Below are 12,541 nucleotides of genomic sequence, written 5' to 3' on the forward strand. Positions count from 1 at the left end.
TGTGTGTTATTGTACTTTTGTTCAGGGTTTTTAATTCCGGTATGAAAAAAAAATCGGCCATCACCGATATAGGCAAAATATCGGGAATATCGGGATTTTTTATTTTTATTTTTATTTTTTATTTTTTATGTTTATTTTTTAAAATTATTTTTTAGTGAAACAAATATTCAAAAAATCAATTTCAGCCATTAAAAAAATATCAGACCCCACCGATAAAACCGAAATATCGGGTATACCGCGAAATTTCGAGCGATATTGTGAACCCTGCTTTTGTTGGATATATATGTTGTGTCATGTTGCTGCTAAAATTTTCAAATGTTTGAAAGTTATAAAATATGATTTGGATTTGCCTGAGAAAATTCGTTTTAGATCTATCAAAATGTTGTCCCGTTCTTCTATTCAAAATAAGGATAAATCACCAAATTCACCTAATAATAGAGGCAACTCCACAAGGGCAAATTGGTATCTTTATAGCAATTTTAATACCGTTAATTGGCTTCCACGGAACAGGGGCAAACACTTCCTTCATTTTCAAAAACTAGAGATAAATTCAGGTAAATTCACACCGTTCAAAAAGTAGGGGCCCAATCACTATTTCATTTCAAAATAGGAGCAAGAACATCAATGCCCCTAAAATTAACTTAGGTAGCTCATGTTTGGAGACCCTACAGGGCTCCACCTAGAGCCCTACCGTACTGATTGCAAGCTAACCACTACTATGATCTGTGACGTCGCATTGGATCCTTCTAATGTCCTCCAGACAATAGAAATGATTTTGAGCCGTTGGTATTGTCTCTTATTATCATAGTGGACATTCCCTAGTGTGAAGAATACACAAGAAAGAGCAAAAAAAAACTCTTTTGAGTGTAGCAGATCCTAGTAGTGAACTAAATCTATCTAAGATAAGTCATCATATGTCCGATTACATAGCAATTAAAGATAGTATTGCGAAGGGCTCCAAAATGCATGTTTAGACTATTCCGGAACCACACGGAATAAAAATGATAAGTTGTTTGGAATGGAGGAAGGTTTTTATACTATTTTATGCAGATTTTTATACTACTGCTTTGGAATCCAATAATATTTATGACGGCTCAAGCTACCTAAGTCCTCTCGGGCACTATTATATTCTAACGGCTTGAAAACCATACAAGGTAAGCCGTTTGAGATGCATGATCCGTCCTCTAGGTAGCAGTGCTTGAGGATACAGACCAGGCACTGCCCCAATCGCTTGTGGCTATTAGCTTATTGACCACATTATTATGAGATACTACTATAAAATTTTGGTTTGGCATCCATGCATATTTTTCTGCCGAATACAATTAATATTTTTATCTAATTTAATTACATCTCGTTTCTCAGTTGGCAACTAATATGTATAGACCTTGAGACCTTTTATTTGATTATCTTTATAACGGAACTTCCCTTTGAAAAAATAGGATTTCCGGCATGGAGGCTGCAGTGTGGTTTAATTTGTGGTAAGTATTACTCGATTGAAATAGTTTTTGCAGGATATGCTTTATTAGTAATAAGCTAGCAAACCACATGCACTCATTACTAGAAAAAAAAAAGAGAGGCTGTCTTACATTAAGAGCTGCCTAATTCTCTATTGAGGGTCAAATTCCACCAGCTCTGTCATATGCATGCAAAACGAATGCAATGGACAGGCACCATAAATTGAAGCATCTCATATATATGTGTTGGAAGTCCCAATCTTCCCTGTGACCTGCCAGTAACACTTGAAGGTATAACTCACACAGAACCACGAATGTTGATAGACTTTGCAACGTACCAAATCGATGATCATTCTTCCATTGAGCAACAGTTAATTAAGCATGCGTGTTCCTTCAACAAATACCCAAAACTTACTGAAGCAGCCGCTTGAAATAAACATAATACATGGGTGGGATTTTTTTTATATAGTAGAATCATTTTTTTCTATTTTTTTTCTTACTGGTATAGTATTTGCATATATATATTTTTCTCTTCTCTGGAATACCTCATGGAATGGAAGTAATAATCATCAGTTGCTGTGAGAAACTGCTTTCTAAAGCTTCACGATATCCTCCAACTAGGCTCCAAGCTTAAGCGTTATACACCGATAGAAAGGCAGCAGCCTTAAAGGGGCTTTCATGTCATACATCAGCTTTGATACCCATAAACAATGAGCTCTGCAAAACACTTTCCCCCCTGCTTGAACTTTCCACTGGCCCACATCTACTCATTTCCAGTCGTCTCCCCTCACTGAAAATCCGAGAACGACGCTTGATTAATTAACTCCTACTGATCTTGCACATCAGCGGCCGGCGCATGTACACACACACACTACGACTCCGGCCACCATGAGCGCCCCGTCGTCAGGCTTGATGAGGAGGTTCTTCTCCTGCTTGTCCGCGAGATCCAGCGGCGTCGCGGGCGACGCCGCATCCTCGGATTCCGACGGCGACGGCCCCCACGGGGGCGAGGACATCATCAGCGGCCTGCCCGACGACGTCCTGTCCAGCATCGTCTCCCTCCTCCCGATCAAGGAGGCAGCGCGCACGGCGGTGCTCTCCTCCCGGTGGCGCCGGCTCTGGGCCTCCAACCCGCTCGTCCTCGACGACATGGACCTCCTCCTCAACAACCCCAGCCACGTGGGCGCGGTCACCGCCACCGTCTCCGCCGCCATGCGCGCCCACCCGGGCCCCTTCCGCTCCGTGAGCCTGACGTGCTACTTCAGCGACGCCGACAAGCACGTCCTCCGCCGCTGGATCCGCGTGCTCGCCGCCAAGGGAGCCAAGGAGCTCGTCCTGAACAACATCCCCTGGGCGGGGCTTGACCTGCTCCCCGGCGCGCTCCTCGAGTGCCGCTCGCTGCAGCGCCTCCGGATCTCGGACTGGCGGTTCCCCGACACGTCCGGCGCCCCCGCCCTGCCGCGGGGAGCGGCGGCGGCGCTGCCCCGCCTGCGGGAGCTCGTCCTCGGCAGGACCATCATCCAGGAGCAGGACCTCGACCGCGTTTTGGCGAGTAGCCCCATGCTTAAGACCCTCGTTTTCGTACTCAGCTCTGGCGTGCCCGCGCAGGTGCGCCTCAGCAGCCGAAGCCTATGGTGCGTCGTGTTCTGGCACTCCGCGGCGGAGGAGCTCGCCGTCGTCGCCGCCCCGCTGCTTGAGCGGATCATCATCCAGACGTCATCGTCATCATGCGCTAGCAGATGGGGCATGAGGATCAAGATCGGCAGTGCGTCCGTGCTTCAGGCGTTGGGGTTCCTGAATCCCAGCTGTCACGAGCTGCAGATTGGCGAGACGGTCATTAAGGTTCCGATCATCATCTTCTAGCTACTATTAATTATTTCGGTGCCATTAAGGGATTAATTATCTAAATCTGTTAATTTTTGGGGCAAATGTAGGTTGGTAATAAGAAGGCTGCGCCTGACGCAGTGGTTCCGAGCGTCAAGATATTAGCACTGTCCGTTCAATTTGGAGTTGGCAGTAAAGCAAGGATGGTTTCTTGCTTCCTTGAATGCTTCCCAAACATTGAAACTCTACATGTCCGGGTAATTGAAGAAATCGTTAATTTTCCATACTTGATAGTTTTCAAATGATGAGGCTTAATTACGGTCATGGTCCTTTGCAAGATTCTGGCAAAGTTAGGGTATTCGGGTCTGGGCGAGGGATAGGGTTAGAAAGATGGATGAGGCATGGCCAACGGCACTGTTGGAGCTCCGGCCTCCTTACGTGTGGTTGAAAGAAGAGGGTGGAGGTGGAGCAATGCAGGGCAGGGCAGGGCAGGGCGAGCACAGAGATCGAGAATGGGACCGGGTTTGCATTGGTGGCGTGGCACGACACGACAAAGAGAATAGAGAGCATGAATGGTGTATGAGAATTAGAAAAGTTGTGCATCATCATATGCCCATCTAGCGAACACAGTGCACATCAAGCCATCTAGTGACTTGTTTTCTGTTAATTAGTAACTGTCAATCCATTGGCATGTACCACCTACCTTTATTGTTATTGCTCCATTTCAGTTCTCATCTATCACCACTACGTGATTCACTGTCGTTTGATACACTTTTGCCCTCCTGCTTTGACAGTCTATTCCGGATCGTGGAGCCACTAGCAAGGATGGGAATTCTGAGTTTTGGAGTGAAATTGATTCAGTTGAGTGTGTCAAGGGAAGTATCAATAAGGTAGTAATTCATGGGTTCCAATGGGAGAATTGTGAGGTCGAATTCCTCAAATCTATTCTGGAAGGAGCAAAGATGCTTCAGAAAATCCACATCTTACAAGATCCAAATATTTCTGTTTCGGAGGGTGACGTAAATGGTACACTAAGCTTACTGGCCTCACTGAACAAGGGCGTTGAACTGGTGATATTGGCAGCTGGTCAAGGTTATGGCATTTGGACATATGAAGTGGCTTCTGATCTTTCTCGCAATGACCCATTTGATTGCCAGAATTGAAAAGACGCCTGCTACCATGCATTATATATGGCCTTTGCACATTGTAGGCAACCCCTGATGGAGATAGCAGTGACTGCGTTTATCTTTGTTCGGATCCAGTAGTAGCATTAGAAGAATTAATATTATCAGCAATCGTGCTAGCTAGCTAGCTAGTAATATATGCACTGAAGATGCTAATAAATTAAATAATGCTGTTGTGATCTGCATTCGTATGACTCGCTCAGGAAACGTTGCTGCTGTTGTGTATCTAATTGATGTTCAACTGTTAAATCTCCTCACTTCTTTTTCCAAAAAGAACATCATAATATGGAATTTATTGATTCGCACTGAATCAAAATTGTGATTTTTATTGGGTATTTTAAAGAAGCCATACCATACAGGCATTATCAGGTTGTATATATAACATTTGTTAGATTCAAGGTACTTTCATTCTCTGGCAGCCCGAAAAAGAAACAAATTACTATGATTATATATTTCATCATTTCCTCTGGCTCTTCTTTGTTACGGGCCGGTAAATGTTTATTTCCCACGAAACCAATGAAAAAGATAGGATTTTTTTTAGATAAAGGACAAATGGGCATCTATATCCACATGCTCGATATATATATACCCAAGAGTTGCCACTTACCAGAGTTCTGGTAAACCTCAAATGAGGGTTTTGAAAATACAAGAAAAATTCTAAAATAATGGGAAAAAGTTAGAAGATTAAGCTTCAATCTTCTTCCACGCAAAGTTTTATCGTAGTACCAAATCATCATATCAATCGTCTTCTAAGAAACTTGATGTTCAAATCGTCTGATGCCGATGAGCTCTGCCGAACTGAAGGACCTCCAATCCAAGGCAATGCTCCAAGAAGAAAATAACATTGAAGGTGTTGTCGCCACCTCGTCCGGGAAGCTAGGATTGGGTTTTCACTTGGAGATTCACCGATAGCTGCCCGAGACATCGAGTATGGGAGAACCCCGTGATAACACCTCCAAGGAGAGGAATGGTGCTAGAGAGTATTGCCACCCCCTGGCTTTCGCCTACATCTCTAGGCCGATCGAGCATAGCAAACATGAGTAACCAGGGACCAAGCAACATGTGCCTTCCCTGGTGCACATGCACCATGGTGAAAATATTTTTCTAGTAATTAACTGAATTTTATTATATAAATTATACTTGCTTCCTTGATTGCAATGGAGAGTGCATAAGGTTAAAAATCATCTTAGCTTCGCCACTGTGTGTGAGCCCAAGCCCTAAGCCAGACACATGGCCGCCGCGTGTTGTCCTCGGCTGTTGATGACCCTTGCAGCACCTCCACCACCACTGGCCATGGGGAGTGCCGGGCCACCCCGGCAAGCACCGTCCAGATCCAGCCAAGGGGCAGTGAGAGCCCACCACAACTACCCCAGATTCCACCTTTACCGCCTCTGAAAAAGGTAGGACACAACATTGATAAATCGATATTTTTTGCTAGAAATAATAATTTAAAGAACTCCAATATGCATGATATCCTTTTCCGAGATAAATGCAGCGCATTCAGACAGTGCATGTTGTTATCACAATTTTCTTCCTTTTGGAAGAACTTAACTGCTGCCACTACTAGAAAATCGGCTTAAGGCACCGGTTGCAAGGAGCCTTTGGTACCGGTTTTTTGAACCGGCACCCCCAAAGTGGTATCAAAGGCTAAGTCTTTGGTACCGGGTAAAACAACCGGTGCCTAAGCCTTCAAAATTCACGCAAAATATTCTCTTTGGTTGGGACTTGAACTCGCGACCTCTAGCCTCGCACGTTGCTCCTTTACCATCTCAGCTGCACAGTTGTTCTGATCGAGAAGGAAATATTTTCCTTTTAAAGTAACCAATGGATGAGCCTAAGGTACCGGTTGGTGGTACCACCCGGTACCTAAGGCTCCTAAGGTACCGGTTGTTAACACCAACCGGTACCTAAGGCTCATCTATAGGTACCGGTTGGTGGTAACACCCGGTACTAATATAAAAGTTACCACCCGGTACCTATGGAGAGCCTTAGGTACCGGTTGATAATACCAACTGGCACCTAAGGCTCATTCATAAATTTCATCCACCCCAAAAGTACCGATATGGAGATGAACCGGTACCTATGCTTAGGTACCGGTTCATCTCCATACCGGTACTTTTGGGGTGGACCTATGGCTTGTTTTCTAGTAGTGTGCTACACCCTAGCTGAAGATGTGTGCATGTCTTATTTTTAATCCTTGATCTTCATTAGAAACTCTGTTCGATCCGTCCAGAAGTATAAAAGATTCTGAAGTTTTTTAGGACAGTTTAAGCTAGATAGGCACAAATAAAAGCAGACAGACCTATAAATTTTTCAAAGCCTGTACGGACATAACAACTGATAACATATTCACATAAATAAATCGAATATTAAAAAAGTGGTCTGATCTAAAGTTTAGAACTAGAAATCTAAAATCATGTTTATATATATCAATTGCCTCACTATGATTTTAAGACATGAGCATTAACAATTTGACACCTAAGGTACATTACAACCTTATATATATTCTAAAAGTTTCTGTATCTTACCATCTGGCGTCAGTTGATAAAGGGTCCTTTTAGTACAGGCCGGGTCACATGCAATCAATACTGAAGATCCAGATTTTTAGTTTAGGACTCACAACATCGGTTATGAGTCCAGTTCTATTGAAAGTTTCCAACAGCCCGTCATACTACTAAATTCATATTTTCCAGTAGTGCAAAAATACAGGTAACAGTTATCGTTATGGTACATCACTATTTATAGACCTATAGACCTTGGTAACCCGCACTGCAATAAATACCTTCATTAGTACCGGGCGCATGCAGCCCTTAGTACCGGTTGCCCTAGTCGGTACTGGCTGGCCGGGTCCATTTAGTACCGGTCACAGCGTCCGGTACTAAATAGTTGGTCCCTTTGAAAAAAATAGATCCAGATAAATGCGCATGTGCTGGGGTTCGAACTCATGAACTGTGGTCTCACGCGTAGTATTCTCTACCATCCCACCCACATAGCACATGTGAGTGCATTGAAGATGTTATCATTTTGAAGTAACCAGGATGGACCATTTAGTACCGGGCCATAACACCACCCGGTACTAAATGTCACAATTTAGCACCGGGTGGTGTTATGACCTGGTACTAAATGGTTGTGGGGCCCGGGAGCTATTTAGTACCGGGTCATAACACCAACCGGTACTAAATGATGGCATTTAGTACCGGGTGGTGTTATGACCCGGTACTAAATAGCTCCGGGAGGCACTGTGCTATAGAACCGGTATTAAATTGGTATTAGTACCGGGTTTAAAGCAACCGGTACTAAATGGAGATGGATGAATGACTCTTTTTCTAGTAGTGCCGTTAAAGTGTAGAGTGTTCAGGGTCAGCCATCACTTGTATTTTTCAGAAGTGACGGGACTATGGCAACTTCATATGTGACCCTAAGCACTAGGCCGGTCCAGCTCCGGTGCTGGGTGCACAACAACCTTACCCAACAAGTGAAACAAGCAAGGAAAGCCTACCTGCCCATACACATCTTGGGCGTGATCAGTCTGGTTTAGTGCGCCCAACCTAGGCCGACAAGTACGGCAACCAATCACGGCCTCGGTGTGTTAGAAAAACTCATCAGCACCATTTTAGTTGATACCCGTACCTACCCCCAATTTCATATGAGTCTTCCCTAACTTTGGTCATGGTGACTGACGCGTGTCCAAGTCCACATGTCAATGACTCAAATGTGAAGGGAGTAATAAGGCCCCTTTTGGATCCTATCTTGGTTTTTGGAATGAATCTTGGATTTTAGATGGATTTGCTAAATCGGGATTACAATTAAAATCTGAATTAATGCTGATCCTCGATTCTAGAATCAGATTTTATAGGTTTTGGTCCATACATCACCAAATATATTTTACCATCAAATATAGCACTACTTCGTACCAATACGCATGAACTTGAACTTTATCATACTATTGCTCAGCAGTGCTTGCGAAGAACCCCAAAGATACAAATTAAAGTGCATGAGTATGCATCCACGAGCACTGCTATTGGCCGGATCCAGCTTCTGCTAGTTCATCAATCATCAGGAAAGACAAGGTATGCAGAAGAGGATAGAGTAGAGCGGGTAAGTAGCATATGCGAGAGGAGCAGCGGGTGAGTAGCAGGCATGAGAGGCACTGGCGGCTCTGCGTGAGGAGGGTCGCAAGGGTATGGACCAGTGGAGCCCATGTGTGGAATGACCATCCAGCTGGGGACGGGCGTCGGCTCCATGGCGAAGGCTGTCTAACTGGGAAATAGGCGGCGGCTCGGCTTGAACGGGCCACTTTGGCCACAAACGGGTGGCGGGGCACCGAGTGTTAATATATGCATGTATTGTTCTGGATAGATTTAGTTTGTTGCTTTCTTTGTTTGTAAGTCAAGGTAGACTATCTTTTTGTTGTACAAGATTGTAAGGACCACACTAGGGGCTTTTTCTGGCTATATTAACATGGAACCAAGAACCTCAGAAGGCATCTCGTTACACCATATTTCACATGGTACCAGAGCTAGGTTTTTCACCACTTTAATTCATGGCAAACTCCAGCTCCTCCGCATCTGCTGCTGCTCTTTTGCTAGGCTATCTAGCTAGTAATCAAGAAACTAGCCCAGAATAATCAACCCCTTGGAAGGCACAAGTCCAATCGGCACTCAAGGTGTGCTTAGATCTTGTTAGATTGACCTGTTTAATCTAGTTTCTCTTAAGCTTTTGTCACAATTTATCCAGCATAGATCCATCTTGATCGGCCAAGCTCTGGTGATCCGATCATGAAGGCCAATTTGGGTCTGATCTAGGTGTTGCTCGCTGGTGAAAGGATCACCGAGGTGTCCGACCCTAGAGAGGGAGGGGGTGAATAGGGTCGCTAATCGCTTTTCTATCCTAGGGCTCAATCTAATTGCATAAGATAAACCTAACACATCCTACACATGCTAGTTATGACTAAGGTTTATCTATGCTACCCTCTACTTACCCCAAAAGACTTGCAACCTATAGCCAATCCTAATCAAACTAACTAGGAAAGTAAAGGTAAGCAGGAAAGAGTAAATGCGGAAACGTAATGTGGTAAGTAAAGCGGTAAGGGAGAGGATATGCAAACTCCCGTGAAGACACTAAGACACACGATTTAACGTGGTTCGGTTAGGACACCAAAGTCCCTCCCTACGTCCACGGCCACTTGCTCACAAAGAACAAGTGTGATGCCGAGTCTCTTCGCTTGATCACCGTCTTGCCACGCCTCCAAGGCTCCCGACAAGCAAAGGCTAAGTGACGCCAAGTCACAAAGACGAGGTCACCGCCACCGTCTATCTCGAAGCGTCACCACGGCACCGTCTTCACTATCTTGGAGCTTTAACACCTAGTAGGGGCCTCCTTCCCCGCACAAAGTGTTGTTGCCACTCCACACCAAGTCGGAGGGTCACACGACGAGTACACAAGGTGCTTGCCGCAGCAAGTCTTTCTCTCAAGCTAGTTCTCTCAAGAACTAAGCCTAAACAAGCACTAAGCACTCTCACAAGTGTGCTTAAGCCTATATGATGTACAATGAAGCTCTATGGTGGTTGGAGATGATCTTTAGCTCTTGTATACTTCCTTGAACTCCAGCACATTCAAATGACCCGGCCTTGGGGGTATATATAGGCAGCCCAAGCAAATGTAGCCGTTGGAGAAAAGCTGCCAGAAAACTGCGTAACGCCGGTTAAACCGACGTACCCCAAAAGTCATCATCGGTTTAACCGGTGTAAGTAAACTGCTACTTGAAAAACTAGCCGTTAGCAATTAACCGGTGTATCGCCGGTTTAACCGATGCAATCAACCGGTGTATGTAAAATTAGCGTCGGTTTAACCGGTGATTGTAACTTTTTCACGTTCCTCCAAAAACCACCTCTCTGGACAACTGAACCGATGCAATTGACCGATGCATCGTCGGTTCAACCGGTGTATGTAATTTCCTCGGTCTTCATCTGCCAATGCACCGACGTATACATTTTCTTCAACGTCGGTTAATCCGGTGTTAAACCCTAGCCCGCAGACCTTCTCTGTGATTGCACCGGTGAGTTCATTTTGCCCTACGTCGGTTTAACCGATGATAGCAAAATGCCTCAATTCTTGTCCCTTGGACCGAAGAGCTTTCAGGGCGCTGCCCTGAGACCCGCCTATCTTCTCTTTGTCATCACTTGAACCTAAAAGCCTGGGAATGTTCATCTTAACAATCATATTAGTCCAAGTGTTGTGTGTGTCATCAATCGCCAAAACATTATATTGAAATATGGCATGAGAGGCTATTTTCGCTACAGCTGGTCACGCTGCTATAAACATAGACCGCACCCCCGTACCCGCAGTATTTAATGCTTTACTCTCCTTGTCAATTGCAGGTCAAATTGACTGGCACGCCTAACGCACCACCATGCGCCCTTAGGTTTGGTACTTCGAAGCAAAGCAGATCTCTCCGGCCCTAGCATACGTGCAACATGTGAGTTTCCTCCGTCGGGCAGGTGGGAAATTTTCACGTCAACACCTCCTGCTTCAGGGATTATTTTGTCATTAGATTGAAGTGCGAAGGTACTTTCAGTGGATTCTTATAGCTCCATGCTAGCATCTCCGAACATAGTCTGAAATAAACAATAGGAGATTTTTGTATTGATTTGAAAACATACAACAAATTATTATAAAAAAATTAGGGTTGGGTATAGCATGGAGCCGCCATTAACATGGAGTCAACCGGATGGCTCCCTAGCCTAGAATCAGTTACCCTTTATCTCCCCTATCCCGGCTCACAGGAATAACTGAGATGAGGATCCCAACAAGACCTTAGCGGCAGCAAGGATAGGGTTTTAGTGATGCTGTAGATGGAGGTGTAGTTCTTCAATCCGACCTACTCCCAAAGAAGATGGATCCAAACCTCACACCGCAGGAGGGAAGCAAGGTATCATCAGGATTCCTACAAAATGACAAGCGGCGGCAAGGGTTTGGTCTGCCCCTCTTGTAGATCGGGTTGCACTGCTGCGATCCGAGCTACTGATAAAGAAGATCGCTCTAAAAATGAGATCGAAGCAAGAGGAATGAGGAGGACGGAGTCAGGCGTCTGATTGGAATAGAGCAAAAATGGAAGGGGTGATTGTAGCATTGTGAAAATCGATATAATATGCTGCGACACACTCGGGCCCATTTATTGGTACCAATAATGGGCCCAACCATTTAGGTCTTAAAGCAGGTCATCGTGCATAACTGGTTTCTACATGTGAATGGAGAAGTCAGTAATCGGAGTCCACTACTAGAAAACACACCAAAGGTCCAACCCAAAAGTACCGGTATGAAGGTACCGGTTCATCTTCATACCGGTACTTTTGGGGTGGATGAAACCTATAGATGAGTCTTAGGTACCGGTGGCAGGTGCATGGCTGCATCCTCAGGTCCTCTCTTGACACTGCTCCCCCAGTCGCTCTTCCACTAGCTACTCTCCTTTAACGAGGTAAATGGTTCTCCCTCTCTGTCCCATGTATCGCCCACAATATTTTTGAGGGAAATATCTCTCACTATTTTCCCTCTATTTGATTTAGATCCCGATCTAAGTTTTGGGCCATCTGAGTTGCTTGCCTCACTGTCTATCGGTTTCACCAGATGCAGCACCCTCTCTCACGGATAAGTGCTCTAACATCCACTACCAGATTCCTTTAATTCTAGAGTTGGATTTAGGAAGACTAGCAATAGGCTACTAGCAGTAGCATAAAGTAGAAGTAGCATACTACAAGCTAGAGTAATTCTAATGTTAATTGGAATTTATAAATTAGTGGATCTGAAAATGTTCAAGTTTTTGTTCTGCTTATTTCTAGTTCTATAATCAGAATCCTTTCTGCTACTTATAGCTTGGGGTAGTGACTGGCTGTGTCTTGCTATTATTCTTAACATGGAAAGCATAAGTTCATAGAAAGCTAGAGTACATGTTGTTAGTATCTAGTATGTCGATTTCCATTTTTTGCCATGGTGCATAAATTTCTTGTGTGGCGAAACTGGTGCATAACTTCATTTCAAAATTGGTTGTAATTATTGCATGTGTAGGCACAACAGGAGTAT

At 44.5% G+C, this 12,541-nt stretch overlaps 1 protein-coding gene across 1 annotated transcript; it reads left to right on the forward strand.

Moving 5' to 3' along the window:
- The first annotated feature begins 2,342 nt into the window (after positions 1-2,342).
- LOC120674831 (F-box/FBD/LRR-repeat protein At5g22660-like) lies at positions 2,343-4,441 on the forward strand. The gene is made up of 3 exons (XM_039955940.1): positions 2,343-3,296; positions 3,389-3,535; positions 4,073-4,441. Exons 1-3 carry the CDS (start codon positions 2,343-2,345, stop codon positions 4,439-4,441), a joined length of 1,470 nt encoding a protein of 489 aa, XP_039811874.1.
- The last annotated feature ends 8,100 nt before the right edge of the window (positions 4,442-12,541 follow it).

Source organism: Panicum virgatum, chromosome 5N, assembly GCF_016808335.1.
Source record: "Panicum virgatum strain AP13 chromosome 5N, P.virgatum_v5, whole genome shotgun sequence".
Taxonomy (NCBI): Eukaryota; Viridiplantae; Streptophyta; class Magnoliopsida; order Poales; family Poaceae; genus Panicum; species Panicum virgatum.